General features: G+C 42.2%; 1 protein-coding gene across 1 annotated transcript in view; it reads right to left on the bottom strand.

Annotated features, from left to right (window-relative positions):
• The window catches only part of LOC311136175 (vacuolar protein sorting-associated protein 37D-like), a 42,031-nt gene extending 21,420 nt beyond the window's left edge, over positions 1–20,611 (bottom strand). Inside the window, exons 1-2 of the mRNA XM_084170270.1 lie at positions 19,749–20,611; positions 6,585–6,756 (exon numbers count right to left, since the gene is read on the bottom strand). Of these exons, the coding sequence (XP_084026396.1) occupies positions 6,585–6,756; positions 19,749–19,871 (295 nt within the window). The 5' untranslated portion in view covers positions 19,872–20,611. The remainder of the gene's footprint in view (positions 1–6,584; positions 6,757–19,748) is intronic.

Here is a 20,611-nt window from a genome sequence, read left to right on the forward strand (position 1 = left end):
TTGAGACCACCTCAATTTCATTTAGGATCAAACACTAGACTACTGTGTTGGCTACATTGTTTGATATCATTTAAGACTCTAGGGTTCAGGAAATAGCAGTTACAGGTTTTTCAAAAATGCAAAATGCGCTAACTTCTTGCTCCAACTTCACTGACCCCCTCCGGACCTCTCCCCTACCCGACCTTAGGCCTACATCAGCACCACGTTGTCAGAAAATCCCAGGGACAGCCCTGAATATACATTTAAACACATTTCTAGTTAGCTACTGAAGAGCAGCCAATTGCCAAGTACCCATAAGTCTATAGCCTACCATTCCTACTGAGGCAGTCTTCTGCCAACATCATTATTAGGCTAAAAAGGTGCATTTGCCACCCAAGTCATAGACTGTTCTCTCTGCTACTGCAAGGCAAGCGGTACTGGAGCGCCAAGTCTGGGACCAAAAGGCTCGTGAACAGCTTCTACCCCCAAGCCATAAGACTGCTGAACAGTTAATCAAATGGCTACCCGGACTATTTGCATTGACCCCCTTTTTTTTTTACTGACTCTCTTGAACTGTCTCTATGCACACTCACTGGACTCTACCCACAAACTCACACATACTACACTGACACTCCAACAAACACATACTGTACACACACACCCTACATATGCTCACACACACAAAACGCACACACAGACACACTTTCACACTCTTTCACACACTTCACATACGCTGCTGCTACTCTGTTTATTATCTGTCCTGATTGCCTAGTAACTATTACCCCTTCCTACATGTACATATTAGCACAACTACTCCGTACCCCTGCACATTGACTCGGTACCGGTACACCTTGTATATAGCGTTGTTATTGGTATTTTATTGTGTTACTATTTCCTTTTTTTATCTTGCTAATTTTGAATTACTTTTTAACTGCATTGTTGGGAAAGGGCCCGTAAGTAAGCATTTCACAGTAAAGTCTACACCCGTTGTATTCGGTGCAGGTGACAAATTAAAGTTGATTTGAGCGGGGTAGGTGTCGGGTGCGTCGTCGTGGGGCCCGGGGTGCCACCGCCACCGCACTGGTACTCATAAAAGTGGTACTCATAAAAATTATTCAAGGTTGGCAGATCTGGTAATGGATTTTATTGACAAAACACTGACCACAGTAGAAACAGGCCCATGTTAATCTGTATATGAACTGATTATTGATAAGACATTTGAAAAAGAGAATGCAGTACACTGAACATTTTGTGAAATCCTTTGAAACTACAGTGTCCTTCCAAACACTTCCTTGGACAACTCTTTCAGTAAAGCATACAGTATAAAGGTCTCCAAGCAAGCCAACAGAAGACCGATTTCATGATTGAACTGCAGCTGACATTGTCTCGTCAATGGCTATTAGATAGAATTCCTGCTGACTGGTATGCCTGAAGCACTGCAGCTAGACGTCAATTTAAGGCCATGTGTCCAAAGGAATCTCATATTTTCCAATGTTAATGTACTGTATCTATCAGCTCATACTGATGCCACGCAAATAGGTCATAGTATCACAGATGCGGCCTCGCAGGGCTTGGAATATTTGAGTGTTCAGAATTAGCCAGTGGGTCAGCAGTAAATTATAACCCTGCAGGACCCTGGCCCAGTTTAGATGCCTACATAGCCCAACATGTCTTCTCTCTCAAATTAGGTCAGGATGAAAAAGACAAAGCACACAAGCTCCGAGGCCACTTCATACAGCAAAACGAAAGCCCCCTCACACACACACATATGTACACACACACACAGACACTCTTCCTGTCAATAACAGTGGGTGTTATTTGATCTGTGGAGATAAATACCGCTGACTGGTGCTGCTCAGCTTGAATGGGGATGATAAAATTAGCTTGATGGGCTTCACACAAAGAGATGCACACTGATGTTTCCTGAATGTGTCACCCTGTCTCCTCAAAGCTTTTTATAACACAATACACTGTGCTGACATCATCTATTCCTCCCTATGACAAGTTTGGTAGAGACTCCCCAAAATCTTTTAGGATGTAGATGAGGCAGAGAAAATGCACACCAGCATCTTGTGTAATGTGATTTGTACAGAATGGTTTCTCAGATCAAAAGAGACAGTGTGCAAGCAGAGGATGTTAGAGCATAGTGCTTGCTCTCCAGACTGACGCTGAGTGTGTAGCAACTCTGTGGCTTCATCTTTACTTTACCACAGTCTGGCAACAGCAACACAGTTAGCAGCCAGTGCCTTCAGCAGCTAAAAATAACAATGCATGGCCATCATATTTGCAAAGTTTATCATAGAAAGAATGTAGCCAGCTACATTCCCTAATGTTTTCCTTAATAAGAAGCATTTTAGATCTGCGTTTTAAAAAACACACCAAGATATTTCTTGTGCGTTTTTATCTTTTTTCTCTGCGTGAAAAATGCAGAATTCGGCGTTAACGTGAACCCTAAGTTTAACTTGCTAGTTATCTAAGTAAGTGGCTGAATTAATAAGCAGATGGGGCATGGTATAGTGGTAGCTTTCTGCCATGTTTGAGAAATCTGTACAGCTGCCAATGCTATCTTGATTTTCTTACGGTTTTTTCTCCTCTCCGTTCTCGGCCCATCTGCTCCTCCCCCCGTCTTCTCAGAGCAGACAGGCCTGTTGCCCTAGCGACTCCAGACTCCACACAGACACAGCGTGTACACATGCTGAACCAGAGCCAGTACTGTTCTTCCTTCAGACAAGCATGTGTCAAAACTTTGTTAATTTGCACGTCTCTTGTTCACATTCGCTTGTAAATGTCCAAACTCACCAAAAATGACATTTGGTAGCTCCTACCTATATACACTACCGTTCAAAAGTTTGGGGTCACTTAGAAATGTCCTTGTTTTCGAAAGAAAAGCAATTTTTTTGTCCATTAAAATAACATCAAATTGATCAGAAATACAGTGTAGACATTGTTCATGTTGTAAATGGCTATTGTAGCTGGAAAGGGCTGATTTTTTATGGAATATCTACATTGGCGTACAGAGGCCCATTATCAGCAACCATCAGTCCTGTGTTCCAATGGCACGTTGTGTTTGCTAATCCAAGTTTATCATTTTAAAAGGCTAATTGCTCATTAGAAAACCCTTTTGCAATTATGTTAGCACAGCTGAAAACTGTTGTGCTGATTAAAGAAGCAATAAAACTGGCCTTCTTGAGACTAGTTGAGTATCTGGAGCATCAGCAATTGATAGCAGAAATGAAAGAGAACTTTACCGATGTCAATTAGATTGTTGATGATGCATTGATCATTCTATCGGTTTATGACATTCTGGTGAGCAAGGCTTTATTTAGTATTCTAAACGAGCCTCAAGTAATGACAGAAGAGAAGCTGCATGTATCTAATTATAGACAAGTTCACACATTTTTAAGCCTCATTTAGCAATTTTTATGCTTATAATTTCCAACATTTGGTAGGCTATTTAGCTTACCAAATGTTGGAAATTATAAGCATAAAAATTGCTAAATGAGGCTTAAAAGCTATTTTTTCCTGCCTACATGAGCCTTTTGAAGTAGCCTAATTGTTTGACAATCAGATGAAAACATCCAGTTAAACAACAAATCTTTACTATTAGGCCCATAGAGATCCTTCAAGTTTTTTGGCTTCGGCCCACCACCTAACAGACACACAGGGAAAACGTGTTTTCATCTTCAAGTAGCATTGCGAGATGGTACTTGAAGGAGAAACTGAGCTGAATAATTTGGTACACTGTTTAGATTGAGCACATCTAAGCGAAATACTGTACATACTTTTTCATGATGATATAAACGGATGGATGTGTTCTAGACAAGTATGCCCATAACATCTATTGGCTGATTTGGAGATCTAGAGTGCAGACAATTGTTTGAAAAGCATTATGAAATGTTATAGTGTGTTATCCCCTATTACAAGAACCATGTAGCTATGATGCACTCCTACACGATTTCCTGATTTCACAGATGGACCACTTAGAAGATAAATCATGGGGGAAACAATTATTTTACCCACTGATAGAACATAAGCTTTCACCAAATTGACAGGAGTTTCATGATTTTTATTTCTGGGGGTGGATTATCCCTTCAATGTCTTCCATCTCTAAGCAAGCTGCATTAGGCAATAGGTCTTTGCCTTGAGCCAGAACACAGTCTAACAGTTAGACTCTAACTCTTCTGCGATTGCTTGCCTCAGGAATTATTCCTTTTTTTTCTCACGATTTTCCTCCCTCGTCGGGCCAAATGAGAATCAGATGTTTTGTGGAGGAAGGAAGGACTCCCACCCATCCTGCTTTGCTGGTGCAGCTGGAGTGTTGGTACAGTGTGTGTGTGTGTGTGTGTGTGTGTGTGTGTGTGTGTGTGTGTGTGTGTGTGTGTGTGTGTGTGTGTGTGTGTGTGTGTGTGTGTGTGTGTGTGTGTGTGTGTGTGTGTGTGTGTGTGGTGGCAGGAAGGTGAACATTCCACCCTCGTTCCATCATTGGACAGCTGCTAAGGCTGTAGAAAGGGAGAAAAGGGGAGAAACAACGGGCTCCAAAACATGCCGGTTGTACACAAGGACCAGTTTAAATCGGGTGCTTTTGAGATTTCCTAATCTGTACATAATATGGATACATTTGTCTAAACATCAAAATAGTTAACTAATTTAAACATCTGTGGAGCTGAACAGCACCTGCTTTATCCCGACTCATGAAGAAGTAAAATATTTCTGTGTTTCACCCATGAGGCTCAGGATTCAGGAAGAGTGGTTTAAGGCTTCCTCCACTGAGTGGCTACTGCTCTGCTAAAGCTAAGAGTTCTCACATACCCTAGTGGTGCAGCTCTGCTGTCATCCTGTCAACAGCATGACTCTGCTATGCAAAGACAAAGCCCCTTTCCACCCACCAAAATCCCCTGACAACTGGTCAGTTTCCTGCTGGCATTGATGCGCCCAATCTTTACCATGACCATTAGCTGGTGAGCTTGCACACAGTTACAGCAGAGAAAACCCAGCCAGAGGGGTGGGCCTCCTGCCTTCAGAGGCTTTTGGAAGCAGTTCTCTACAGTCATGTGAAACTTGCCCTTGTCTTTGAACTACCTGCTAGCAGCAGACAAAAGGCCTGACAAATATATTTGCAGCACCACTTGGTGGGGAGGGGAGAGGATGGGTGGTGAAAGTCAACATATAATTAATATCTCCTTGTTTGCTTTGAATGCTAGAACACTGGCTGAGGCTGTAGGAGAATGTGGGTCGGGATTGAATGGAAGAAGGGTGGGGAGGTGTTGCAATCTCATTCCTATGCTTGTCCTCATATCTACTGCATAAATTGATGCACCTGGTAGACTTAAAGCTAATCTTTTTGTGCTCCCCCTAAATTTCCATAATCTAAATCATGAATTCTCAGTGTGCCGAGCCCGAGGTGTTGAAGATTCTGAGAGGAGTTCAAACTGAGATTACCGCTTAAGAAAAGAAAGCGAGACTGAAGCTTTCTCTCTCAAGTCTCGGCAGGACTGCTTCAATAAGTGCCCCTTTGTCTCTTAGCAAACACGAGGTAAGACAATGAGGGCCACCGCGGACTAAACCATGCAATTACTCAGCCCGATGAGGTTAGAGTGATTGTTCTTCTTTGGGTGCTGAGGTTTCTGCCTAGTTCACTGTGGGTAGCTAAGCAAGTTGCATGAACAGTACCATATCTATGAAAAAGGATTTTGTACTGTATTCAGTTTATATTTTTGTCTGTTTGAATAACATATTATTTGGTTCAGCGAGCCAAAGGTGACTGAGATGTGTGAGTCTGTCTGACTCTGAGAAAACAGTCAGCTTCTTACACTGCCAAGAAGAAAACAGGGAGGAACACAATAATATTTAGTCATTTTTGGCCAAATAGAATATCAAAAAAGCAGCTCTACTAAGAGCAGCGACCCTGTTCACTGTTTGGGAAGTGAAACAGCCTCATGTGGAGCAGGGCTCCTATTTCATACCTGCTCCAGTGGTTATTCTTGGCTAGTGTTGAAAGTGGGGTGGAACAGCCAGGTGGGAACCCCATGGCCTGAGCTCACCCATGGGGATACGATAGCTCTGCTACACCCCCACCTCTGGCTCCACCCCTCACACCCATGAGGGGGACGATGGGAGGGGGTGGACCAGGGTTTGGATCCCAACAATGCCAGCAGATTTCACCCAGCCAACCACTCATATGGAATAACAATCCACACAAGAGGTTGTGACACTGGTCAGCACTGCCTCATAAATTAAACACCGCGGACATTAGGGTGTGTTGTTATGGAACCGTGTTGCTCTGTGATGTGTTTCCACCGACACAAAGGCACACGCCCTGGGGTTGTTTGGATGTTATTAATAAACCATTGTAGATTTTGCAGCTTACATCAAAAATAGTCTGCTACAACAGCTCATCAAAACCTCATTCACTGGTCTATGATCACACAGACAATAAGACATATATTTACATAAATTCTTATCCAGATGTCTGTGTATATTCTTAATCCTGACTCATGGCGGACAGCATTATTCCATGAACATCCGGTAATAGAAAGAAACAGAGACAGTCTTCCCTTCCTTTCTCCTCTGTTTCCTCTGTCTCTCTCGGGCACATGTAGACTCACCGAGCCGGCTCTGTTTTTCCCAACAGACGGTTGCCAGATTGGCCAGCTCCTTGTATTTCTCGGCCAGCTGGAGTTTGCCGTTGTTGAGGCGGGGTCGCTTGGCGATGCTCTCCTCGGCCAAGCTCCGGTTGGAGGTCAGCAGGATCTCTCTGTCCACCTGCAGCTCCTGAAACTGGAGACAAACATGGCGTCATGACCCTGAGGATGTCCAGCTCAGCACACACAAAGAAAAGGTCAATGGATTAACTGAAACAATAGCAGACTGTGATGATGGGGTGCCATGTTTAAAATTGTATTCCAGTAATACAGGTGTATCAACCCACTTATAGCATCTTGATAAACAGGAGTTTAAAGTTGGCATAACAGTTGGAAAGGTACTTATTTATTTAGCTATTTAGAGATTTATGTTTACAAATCTGCTCAACTGATCTTCAAGGCTAACCTCAGTCTGCATGAAATGCTCTACACACTGAGCTTGAAATGTAGTGAGCTGGAACATTTTGTCTCATAGGGTTTGAGCAGAGAAAGCAACAGCAAAGGGGTTAGTCAATATGGAAAGTATGAAACTGTGAGAAACAAGAGGGTCATTGAGGGTTAGAAACACAGGAAGGAACAAGGGTTTACATACACTACATAAATGTTTGACGGCCAGTTACTTAAGAACAAAACCTGTTCCATGGTGTGAACTTCAGCCACATGCTACATATTGAATTTATGAAAAGATGTTCTCGGCCAGGCTAAATTAAGCTGAGGGCACTTGATACTAAGAGCAACTCAGCCAGTGTCAAATCTAATTTCATGTGATGGTTAAGTAAAGATGTGTTAAACAAGATAAATAAAAGTTGGTGTTAAAAAAATTACTTATAGGCCACATTCCCAAAACCAATGTGACTTTCCACGTCTGGCAACCAGCAGACTGAATTCCTGGTCAAGAGCCTTGCTCATGTTACACATGGCCAGCATGGCTACGCTTGTGGCTTTGGCATACACACTGGGAGCATTCAGTTGATGACTTGGCATGAATGAAGTCAAATTTTGCTTACTTCACATATCAGCACTTTAAAGTTGTTTTAAAACCAAACTCAAGACTAAAGTCAGGCTATTGCTTACACTTTCATAAATCTTCATACCACAAGCAAGAACATTCATATATATGTACAGTAATTAATAGTGACAGTTCTGTAGACTAAGGCTTCAATTAAACAAAAATCAATTTAGTATTTAAGTAAGCATCCATATATGGCAATAACCCTCAAACTGAAGGACAATTAGAAATGATGTATTGAGAAGTATTCCATTTAAAGGGCCATCCCCAACGGTCCAGTGGTCCGGAACTAATGGCGCGTCCAGTGGCTTTTTTGCTATGCATCGCTCTGGACCAAATGAGAAAAACACAGTCGCATAATGAAGGGATTCTGTGGCCTATTATTGGTGGCTCTCTCAATTTTGTTCCCAAAACGACACAAAGGGCTCCTTCAAACGACTCCAACAGTCACCGGCAACCTTTAGCGATGGAGCTCAGGAGGAATTCAAACCAATGTCCTCATGGAAGAAATTTGCATAGCACAGACAGGACGGCAAACCACAAACCCCACTGTTAACTCCAATTGTCTGAGGCCAAAAGAGCGTGGAGGCTTTTATTGGGATTCACTATTTTCCATCTGCCTCAAGTCAAATTATTAGGGTTTTTTGCTGCCAATTTCACTGTTTAAAACTCGGGATATTGTTAACTCTGGCTGAGCTCACCAAAGCATACAGAAGATTTATGATTTATTTGTTCAATGAATATGAGATTTTTGCCTCACTTGATATTCTGCTTTAAGACCAAAACACAGTTTGGCTGTCTCCATGGGGAAAGCCTCCACTTGAAATTAATTTGCTTACAGGAATGTGATAATTTATGTTCATTGCGTCATTTCTACAATCAAAACAGAACAAAGTTGGTCATTTGAAAGTGCTTGAGACTGAGAAATAGCCAAGGAGGAAAATATTCTCAGTGACATCAGAAAGTGGGGTTAGGTGAGGTCAAATTCATGAGACAGGGAGGGCAGGGTGGCCAAAGGGAATTAGGAGGGAGGAATATTATCTACAGCTTTTATTGGCATGTTTCCCAAGTTACTGAGTCACTAATAGTGATATTTGTCACTGATGCAGTGGGGGTGCATTGAGTTTTCTTGCAGCTTGAATTATGGTTTTGAAATGCTCAGTCAAATAAAATCTAATGTTATTGGTCGCATACACATATTTAGCAGATGTTCTTGCGGGTGTAGCGAAATGCATATGTTCCTAGCTCCAACAGTGCAGTAATGTATAACATTACAAAACAATACACGCAAATCTAAAGTAAAATAATGGAATTAAGAAATATAGAAATATTAGAACGAGCAAAGTCAGAGTCCGGAATATAAATATATATGTACAGTGGGGAGAACAAGTATTTGATAACCTGCAAAATCGGCAGTGTTTCCTACTTACAAAGCATGTAGAGGTCTGTAATTTTTATCATAGGTACACTTCAACTGTGAGAGACGGAATCTAAAACAAAAATCCAGAAAATCACATTGTATGATTTTTAAGTAATTAATTTGCATTTTATTGCATGACATAAGTATTTGATACATCAGAAAAGCAGAACTTAATATTTGGTACAGAAACCTTTGTTTGCAATTACAGAGATCATACGTTTCCTGTAGGTCTTAACCAGGTTTGCACACACTGCAGCAGGGATTTTGGCCCACTCCTCCATACAGACCTTCTCCAGATCCTTCAGGTTTCGGGGCTGTCACTGGGCAATACGGACGTTCAGCTCCCTCCAAAGATTTTCTATTGTGTTCAGGTCTGGAGACTGGCTAGGCCACTCCAGGACCTTGAGATGCTTCTTATGGAGCCACTCCTTAGTTGCCCTGGCTGTGTGTTTCGGGTCGTTGTCATTCTGGAAGACCCAGCCACGACCCATCTTCAATGCTCTTACTGGGGAAGGAGGTTGTTGGCCAAGATCTCGCGATACATGGCCCCATCCATCCTCCCCTCAATACGGTGCAGTGTGTTACTAATGGTTTAGTGTGTTACTAATGGTTTTCTTTGAGACTGTGGTCCCAGCTCTCTTCAGGTCATTGACCAGGTCCTGCCGTGTAGTTCTGGGCTGATCCCTCACCTTCCTCATGATCATTGATGCCCCACGAGGTGAGATCTTGCATGGAGCCCCAGACCGAGGGTGATTGACCGTCATCTTTAACTTCTTCCATTTTCTAATAATTGCGCCAACAGTTGTTGCCTTCTCACCAAGCTGCTTGCCTATTGTCCTGTAGCCCATCCCAGCCTTGTGCAGGTCTACAATTTTATCCCTGATGTCCTTACACAGCTCTCTGGTCTTGGCCATTGTGGAGAGGTTGGAGTCTGTTTGATTGATTGTGTGGACAGGTGTCTTTTATACAGGTAACGAGTTCAAACAGGTGCAGTTAATACAGGTAATGAGTGGAGAACAGGAGGGCTTCTTAAAGAAAAACTAACAGGTCTGTGAGAGCCGGAATTCTTACTGGTTGGTAGGTGATCAAATACTTATGTCATGCAATAAAATGCAAATTATTACTTAAAAATCATACAATGTGATTTTCTGGATTTTTGTTTTGGATTCCGTCTCTCACAGTTGAAGTGTACCTATGATAAAAATTACAGACCTCTACATGCTTTGTAAGTAGGAAAACGTGCAAAATCGTCAGTGTATCAAATACTTGTTCTCCCCACTGTATATGATGGGATGTATAGATGGGATGTATAGACATTATGGACAGTATATGGATAGAATATGTCATACAGTTTTTCAACCACTCCACACATTTCTTGTTAACAAACTATCATTTTGGCAAGTCGGTTAGGACATCTACTTTGTGCATGACACAAGTAATTTTTCCAACAATTGTTTACAGACAGATTATTTCACTTGTAATTCACTGTATCACAATTCCAGTGGATCAGAAGTTTACTAAGTTGACTGTGCCTTTAAACAGCTTGGGAAATTCCAGAAAATGATGTCATGGCTTTAGAAGCTTCTGATAGGCTAATTGACATCATTTGAGTCAATTGGATGTATTTCCAGGCCTACCTTCAAACTCAGTGACTCTTTGCTTGACATCATGGGGAAATCAAAAGAAATCAGCCAAGACTTCAGAAAGACAATTGTAGACCTCCAGAAGTCTGGTTTATCCTTGGGAGCAATTTCCAAACGCCTGAAGGTACCACGTTCATCTGTACAAACAATAGTATGCAGGTATAAACAGCATGGACCACGCAGCCGTCATACCGCTCAGGAAGGAGACGCGTTCTGTCTCCTAGAGAATAACGTACTTTGTTGCGAAAAGTGAAAAACAATCCTAGAACAACAGCAAAGGACCTTGTGAAGATGCTGGAGGAAGCCGGTACAAAAGTATCTATATCCACAGTAAAACAAGTCCTATATAACCTGAAATCCCGCTCAGCAAGGAAGAAGCCACTGCTCCAAAACCGCCATAAAAAGCCAGACTACGGTTTGCAACTGCACATGGGGACAAAGATCGTACTTTTTGGAGAAATGTCCTCTGGTCTGATGAAACAAAAATAGAACTGTATGGCCATAATGACCATCGTTATGTTTGGAGGAAAAAGGGGGTCGCTTGCAAGCCGAAGAACACCATCCCAAGAGTGTGCCAAGAGAATGCCAAGAGTGTGCAAAGCTGTCATCAAGGCAAAGGGTGGCTACTTTGAAGAATCTCAAATCGAAAATATATTTTGATTCCATATGTGTTATTTCATAGTTTTGATGTCTTCACTATTATTCTACAATTGTAGAAAATAGTAAAAATAAAGAAAAACCCTTGAATGAGTAGGTGTGTCCAAACTTTTGACTGGTACTGTATGTAGTATATGTAGGATATAATAGTATATGTACAGCAATACTAAATAGGATAGGCCTAGACTAGAATATATTATATATAAATATGAAGTGGGTAAAACAGTATTTAAACATTATTAAAGTGACCAGTGTTCCATGACTATGTACATAGGGCAGAAGTCTCTCTGAGTACCGGGTGGTAGCCGGCTAGTGACAGTGACTAAAGTTCAGGGCAGGGTACTGGCTCAACTGTGGTTTCTTTCAACTTCAGAATTTACGTATAACCTTCACTTCTCAACTGAAACCACATGAGTTTGTTGCAACAGGAAACTGAAGCGAATGCCACTCCCCCAACCAGAGCAAATCAGAAACCACTGATCCAATCATAGTGGTCTCTGAGCAAAGGTGCCTTGTATGCCTCACACCTCCCAAAATGGAGGGGGATATATAGTCTTCTTCGGATTGAATGTTTCCATTTCCGCAAGCTGAAACCGCAGAGCAAGATGTTAGATAAGACTTCTGTAATTGGAGGCAGTTATATGTACAGGGAATGAGAGGACATTTCAAACTGCCCACCTTATCTGTGAAGAGGGATTAGTCCAAGACTTCTGGATCAGGGTGATAATCAATTGCTAATTAAAAGCTTCTCTTGGCAGTCAGCATGGAAAAGGCTGTTTCTAACTTTGACCAACTTCAAAACTATGTCATCGTTCCTGGGAATCCAGTTCAGTGGAAAGTGTCTGGCTGGACATATGAGGCTTTTTAGAAACCCTGCACTGTAATAATCATAGAAACTTTGTGGGTCCAAAATACATTTATTTCCCCTTCAATACTTAAACCCCTAATCGTCTCAGACTTCAAGGTTGATGAAGCACTTAGAAAAAAGTATTTCACTTAGCTATGATGGGCTGAAAGGGGAGGGGGGGAGCAACGTACCAGCAAGTCTTTAATCTGTGTTCTTTCATTATTAATCCAATGGAGGAAAATAAGAAAAATCTTAGAAATAGGGACTTTATAACAAGGGCTCCCATTCTCAAATGAATGAAGGGGCCTTCTCAGAACTGCTTAAGACCCAGCTCTCTCCCTCAGCATCATCAAGAGACTTGGCCATTTAAGAATGCTGTTCATCGACTACTGCTTAGCCTTCAACATCGTAGTGTCCTCCAACTTCATCACTAAACTCGGGGCCCCGGGTCTGAACCCCGCCCTGTGCAACTGGATCCTGGACTTCCTGACGGGCTGATCCCAGGTGGTGAAGATAGGCAACAACACCTCCGCCATGCTGATCCTAAACACGGGGGCCCCACAACGGTGCGTGCTCAGCCCCCTCCTGTACTCCCTGTTCACCCATGACTGCGTGGCCACGCACGTCTCCAGCTCAATCATTACATTTTACATTTTAGTCCTTTAGCAGACGCTCTTATCCAGAGCGACTTACAGTTAGTGAGTGCATACATTTTCATCAAGTTTGCAGACGACACAACACTGGTAGGCCTGATTACCAACAACGACAATACAGCCCATCCACATCGACGGGGAGAGCGTGAAAAGCTTCAAGTGCCTTGGCGTGCATATCACTGACACCTGAAATAGTCCATCCACACAGTCAGTGTGGTGAAGAAGGCGCAACAGCGCCTCTTCAACCTCAGGAGGCTGAAGAAATTCGGCTTGGCCCCTAAGACCCTCACAAACTTCTACAGATGTACCATTGAGAGCATCCTGTTGGGTTGTATCACCGCCTGGTACGGCAACTGCACCTTCCGCAACCGCAGGGCTCTCAAGAGGGTGGTGCGGTTAGTCCAACGCAGCACCAGGGGCACACTGCCTGCCTTCCAGGACATCTACAGCACCCAGTGTCACAGGAAGGCCAAGAAGATCATCAAGGACCTCAGCCAACCGAGCAACGGCCTGCTCACCCCGCTACCATCTAGAAGGCAGAGACAGTATAGGTGTATCAAAGCTGGGACCAAGAGACTGAAAAACAGCTTCTATTTCCAGGCCATTAGTCTGTTAAATAGTCACCACTAGCCGGCCTCCGCCCAGTACACTGCCCTGAACTTTAGTCACTGTTACTTGCCGGCTACCACCCGGCACTCAACCCTGCACCTTTGAGACTGCTGCCCTATGTACATAGTCATTTAACACTGGTCACTTTAATAATGTTTACATACTGTTTTACCCACTTCATATGTGTATACTGTATTCTAGTCAAGGCTGATCCTTTATAACTACTGCTGAACACACCTTTTCTATTCATATACTGTCCATAATGTCTATACACACCATCATATACATATATATTTATATTCTGGACTCTGACATTGCTCATTGTAATATTTCTATATTTCTTAATACCTTTCTGTTTATTTTTGGGATTTGCGTGTATTGTTTTTATTGTTAGGCATTACTGACTGCACTGTTGGAGCTAGGAACATAAGCATTTCGCTACACCTGCAATAACATCTGCAGAATATATGTACGCGACCAATAAAATTATACCGCTGCTCTGTCGTTCACTACATACTTTAGTCTTTGAAGCCATTTGTGGTGACGAGGGGCATGAGGGGCATTGTACAAAACAAAGTAATCAGCGATTTGATCGTCTCTAACCAATCAGAGTATCAAAGCCAAGGACGAATTTACCCAGGTGTGTTCTAGCTCTGGCCCAACACATCAGGGAGGTACTCAGATCCACACTCATTGCGGAGAAGAAACTAACATCTGTGGGCGTGACATAGCGTTTGTCTGCGTAGCCAGGCAAGTAAGGACATGCAGATGTTTCAGACCACTGACTGACTGGATACACAAATGAGAAGTAGATCTCTGATTGATTGTTACAATGACCAAAAAAAACCTGTGGAGGATATACAACATGATAAATGCATAATCTACTGAAGTAGTGATGGCTTGAAATATGATTTACGCTGATCTCAGTCACAAGCCACAGGGAAAAAAAGACTGGCTTCAGTTCGATCATGGCTCTGGACATCAAAGCTGCGAATGTGATCTCATTTCAGATAGCTCTCTAGAATTACCTTGGCCAAGGGACATCTGATGCTGAGAGGCTAGAATTTTTCCCTGAGAAACATCTCATCTGCCGTTTGACTGCCAGCCAGGTGACACTTTTCAAAGTAAGGAATGACGGTAGACACTGAAGTTGACATGAAATTCATCTGGATAAAAAAACATATATATTCCACAGATGTTACCCAAGATACTGTGCGAACACTTTTCTCTGGAACCATCCTTTACCAACTTTTCTTTGTCAGGTCAAGATCTCGTTTAGATGATCTGGTGGGTTGATACATTCTTTCCATACCAATTAATTGACGACTTAATCTCAACAAGAATATGCCCAAAAGGCTAAATGATAAATTTTTCTGGATTACTTGTTGATTGCTTTTGAGAATATTGTAATTTTAAGTGTTCAAATTAAAGTTTATAAGCATTAAAAAGCTTGTAAAACATGTGTTTTTGCCTTGCGTGTGTTTGCTTTGAGGTTGCATTTCCTTGCATTGTTACAAATGCTCCAAATGTGAGGTATTTTCTTCTAGTATTCCACTTCTGTATTAATTTTAAACGACAATATTAAAACACTCATTCCATGTAGTAAAATAATGTGAATGTTAACGTTTAGTCTAGTTATTCATTGTAGGTTTATAGAGTATATTTGCCAATACTCAAATGCATTCAAACTTTCTAAACTGAGCCCCACAATATCCTAGGCCAATATCCTCTCTTAAGCATGAAACACACTGAGAATCTCACTGCTGATAGACTGCCAATAGGTACTTAGTGGAAGAGCGTTATTTCTCTTGCTAGAACAAAAGTGGTACATGCGGGTGCCGACCCGGTAGCAACAAACCTACCAATTCTACTTGTAGAATCGCAATGCTCATCAGTGGCCAACAACTTGACTTCTAGTCAATCAAAGAGCACGAACGCCCACGTCCTCCCAAAAAAAGGAATCCACGGATGAATCAGTCACACTTCATATGCAATGTAGGCTATGCGATGGTAGCTAGCTAAGTGCACACAACCCTAAATACTTCCTCCAAGTAAGCTAACCACTGTGGCTAGTATTGACATTATAATTATTATAATGGATTAGCTCATTTCCAGGAAACAGCTGCCAGTGTTAGCTGCCGAGTTAGTGCAGTGTCCTTAGCTAGATAGCTATGTTGTGCTAGCTAGCGAATATGCTAACGTTAGCTAGCTAGCTAAACATTTGACTATGGGATGGCACTGGCAGTATGGGATTATGGAGAGTGAATTAAATTGTTTATTCGTCATCTTGCTAGGTAGCTATCTAGCTGTTGCCATCCGGCTAGTATCAACAAGGGCTTTCTACAAAATAGCAACATTAGCGCAGATAGCTTGGAATCTAGACCATAAGCAATATGCACGGATATGCACTGCCAAACAACGCTACTTCCACCTAAGGCTGAGCGGCTGACGACTTCCAAGGTCTTTGCTGTGTGAACACAAAAGAGATTGACTGCTGACACTCTGTTCAGAGGTGCTAAGTACTGTTGGCAGGCAAACGTTTGACAATCGTACCGGTGGGTCTGAGCTTTTAGGCTTGTCACACCTCTTTGTGCATACTTAAGTCTTGTCATGGGAGCAGCTTGAAATATCTGCATTGTTACATCACAGCAGGCAAGATGGCAAAGTCTGTAGGGTATTATACTTCCATGACGCCACACTGTGTGGCTGGCACGCAATTTAGAGAGACCACAAATCTTAGCAGCCCATCTGAAAGTGCTCTAAAGATTATATCAGTGTCTAACAGTTCCTGTGATTTGGCTAAAATGGGTGTGAACCTAGTACAAAATATAATTGTTCGACATTTGATATTGGGATATATACAGTGCATTCGGAAAGTGTTCAGACCCGTTGACTTTTTCCACATTTTGTTACGTTACAGCCTTATTCTAAAATGGATTAAATCGTTGTAACTTTAAAATGTGTTCAAATTAAAGTTTATAAGCATTAAAAAGCTTGTAAAACATGTGTTTGTGGCTTGCGTGTGTTTGCTTTGAGGTTGCACTTCCTTGCAGTGTTACAAATGCTCCAAATGTGAGGTATTTTCTTCTAGTATTCCACTTCTGTATTAATTTAAAAAATGTCCCTCATTAATCTACACACAATACCCCATAATGAGAAAGCAAAATCTGGTTTTTATAATTTTTTGCAGATTTATTAAAAATAAAAAACGGAAATATTACATTTACATAAGTATTCAGACCCTTTACTCAGTACTTTGTTGAAGCACCTTTGGCAGTGATTACAGCCTCAAGTCTTCTTGGGTATGACTCTACAAGCTTGGCACACCTGTATTTGGGGAGTTTCTCCCATTTTTCTCTGCAGATCCTCTCAAGCTCTGTCAGGTTGGATGGGGAGCGTCGCTGCACAGCTATTTTAAGGCCTCTCCAGAAATGTTAGATCGGGTTCAAGTCCGGGCTCTGGGTGGACCACTCAAGGACATTCAGAGACTTGTCCTGAAGCCACTCCTGCGTTGTCTTGGCTGTGTGCTTAGGGTCATTGTCCTGTTGGAAGGTGAACCTTCGCCCCAGTCTGAGGTCCTAAGCGCTCTGGAGCAGGTTTTCACCAAGGATCTCTCTGTACTTTGCTCTGTTCATCTTTCCCTTGATCCTGACTAGTCTCCCATTCCCTGCCGCTGAAAAACATCCCCACAGCATGATGCTGCCACCACCATGCTTCACCGTAGAGATGGTGCCAGGTTTCTTTCAGAAGTGACGATTGGTATTCAGGCCAAAAAGTTCAATCTTGGTTTCATCAGACCAGAGAATCTTGTTTCTCATGGTCTGAGAGTCCTTTAGGTGCCCTTCTGGCAAACTCCAAGCGGGCTATCATGTGCCTTTTACTGAGGAGTTGCTTCCGTCTGGCCACTCTACCACAAAGGCCTGTGGAGTGCTGCAGATATGGTTGTCCTTCTGGAAGGTTCTCCCATCTTCACAGAGGAACTCTGGAGCTCTGTCAGAGTGACCATTGGGTTCTTGGTCACCTCCCTGACCAAGGCCCTTCTCCCCCGATTGCTCAGTTTGTCCAGGTGGCCAGCTCTAGGAAGAGCCTTGGTGGTTCCAAACTTCTTCCATTTAAGAATGATGGAGGCCACTGTGTTCTTGGGGACCTTCAATGCTGCAGAAATGTTTTGTTACCCTTCCCCAGACCTGTGCCTCGACACAATCCTGTCTCGGAGCTCTACGGATAATTCCTTTTTACATTTACATTTTAGCAGACGCTCTTATCCAGAGCGACTTACAGGAGCAATTAGGGTTAAGTGCCTTGCTCAAGGGCACATAAACAGATTTTTCACCTAGTTGGCTCAGGGATTAGAACCAGCGACCTTTCGGTTACTGGCACAACGCTCTTAAACACTAAGCTACCTGCCGCCTTTGACCTCATGGCTTGGTTTTTGCTCTGACATACACTGTCAACTGTGGGACCTTATGTGTGCCTTTCCAAATCATGTCCAATCAATTGAATTTACCACAGGTGGACTCCAATCAAGTTGTAGAAACATCTCAAAGATGATCAATGGAAACAAGGTGCAACTGAGCTCAATTTCGAGTCTCATAGCAAAGGGTCTGAATACTTATGTAAATAAGGTATTTCTATTTTGTTTCTTTATAAACTTGCAAACATTTCTAAAAACCTGTTTTCGCTATGTCATTATGGGGTATTGTGTGTAGATTGATGAGGATAAATATTAATTTAATCAATTTTAGAATAAGGCTGTAACGTAACAAAATGTGGAAAAAGTCACGGGGTCTGAAGACACTGTATATTATACAAACATGAAAAATATGTTATGATTTATTATGCCAGCGTAAGTATACTGGCTCATTTTCCATCAAGTCAACCTGCAAGAATCGATCAGCTAGATTTGTCTTGGGGGGGGGCTTGGTAAACTGAGACAGTGACAGTGTCCAGATTACTGTAATTGAATTTTCACAGTTCGGCTAATACCCCATGTCAAATCCTACGGAGCCAGTAGAGGATAGCAATTCTGCCAGTCAGGAGGCTGAGAACATTCTCCAGAGGGACCTAGCTAGTGAGATATGGGCTATATACACAAGCATCCATCTTATTATGGCATTAATGACCCTTTCAGGGTGATTGCCCTCGGAGACCCCAAAGCGTTAATTAATTGGAGCGCTGCTCACCAGTGGATCATAGGGGCTGTGGAGCCATCCGCTAAAATGAGCTCAACTACCACCACCACATGGTCACATGTCAGCCAACCATGCATATGTGGGCTTTATTAAACTTTAATGGCATCTGCAGGAAGGGCAATGGGAGGGGAGCACACCCAGACACCCTACTGATGTTTACTTACACAAAGTGTGTGTGAATGTCTCAACTAACCTACAGTATCATATTGTCTAGTTTATTACTGGCATGTAACACTTTGTAAATGTATGTTCGATCAAATGTCTTGGTCAAGTCGAATATAACTGCTACTACAACCATTACTGAAATCCCTACCATGGCTCTAGCTAAGTAATTCTGATCCAGTCTCTTGGGAGAATTCCATGGCCTCTCTCGGTGAGATGCAACCACTTTGGAAACATCTCTCTATTTCATTTGCTGCAGCAGTGAGGCAGGTTTCAAATGTCATGTCTTGCTCTGAATTGGACACACACACATCCATTCCCAAATGAGTAACGATTTTCTCTCCGTCCAAGAATGAATGCCACACCTGATGAGTTAAGGCAGAGGGCTATGTACCATGAATCACAATGTTTTTGAACGGTGCAAGACTGCAGGTTCAAATAGGAAAAGAACAAACTGCCCTAGTAATTTAACATTACATTCAGCAATAGTTGTTCTAGTGAGGAATAAGACAGAAATATACAAAAAGAGGTACATTTGAATGTAAACGTGTGTGAGAGATGTGTTTACTGTATTAAATTGTGTGTATGTGTGTGTGTGTGACAGAGAGACCAAGATGATTTGTTTTCAAATGAATATTTTAGTTCCTTTATAGTATTTCGAATAGTTTGATCCTGCTGCTCACTGAACATGGGGGGTGAAAGGCTTTCGAAAACCATTGGAAGCCACGCAGACAATAATGCAGAGTCTTGGCAGGCTACTAAAGCGGCTAATGCATTGCCCATATCCTAGAAATCTGAAGAGAACACAATGTACACCTATTTAAGTTTGAATGCAATAGTCTGGAACATGAAATATCAACCACATGTAACACACAGATAGATTTAGTAAAACTGTGTGGCTTTATTCGATAGTTGCCACATTGTAGAACCAAATACCTTCTCATTGAGTCGGACGATCTGGTCCATTTTTTCTTTATCTTGTAAAAGCTCCTGCAATTCACTCATGTTTAGAGCCCTATACCCGTCTGGGGTAGAGTTCGTGTCCTTAAAATTAGACATTGTATTTCCCTCACAAGCAGTTCAGACGAGTTCGTTTGCAAGCCCATCTGGTTCCATGTCGTTCGCAATGAATAGCAAAGCAACGAGCGCGTGTTGTGTTGAAGCAGACCGCGTAGCGAAAATGGGTTACAGCTTCTGTTGGCGGAGTCAATACAAGATGCAGTGACACCTACTTACCACGATTGCATTGCAGCTAATGTAATGCCACCGAAAACCACGAGAAGGTCGTCACTAGTTACCACAGCCACGAAGTGATAAACGCCGCCTATTTCTACAATTTCACTTCTTAAAATGTGATTTTAAACCTAATCCTAACCTTTCCCATAACTTTAACCACACTGCTAACGTTGTGCCTAACCATAACCTTACATTAAGACCAAAAAGTTAATTTTTGTTTTCATTAATTTGTACGATATAGCCATATTTGGACTTTGTGGCTGTGGAAATCCCACGGGAAGGCATGGTCGTGGTATAAAACGTTTATAAGCAGGTTCTAAAAGTAATAAACCTCTGCCATGATTTTGTTTGGCGATGTTTGATTCTTGCCTACTTACAACCTGTATTTCCTACATTTGTAATGTAGGCGAGTGTGCACGTACACTGGCAAATTGAACGTTGAAACCATTTTCACTTCGTTGACTGTTATAACATCAAAGATTGTTCTATCTGTGGTTACATTGTATCATTTTGTAGCAACTACCGGTATGTTATCTATCAACTTTTGAGGCAACTTTCGTTTC

Source organism: Coregonus lavaretus (assembly GCF_964263955.1).
Source record: "Coregonus lavaretus genome assembly, chromosome: 10".
Taxonomy (NCBI): Eukaryota; Metazoa; Chordata; class Actinopteri; order Salmoniformes; family Salmonidae; genus Coregonus; species Coregonus lavaretus.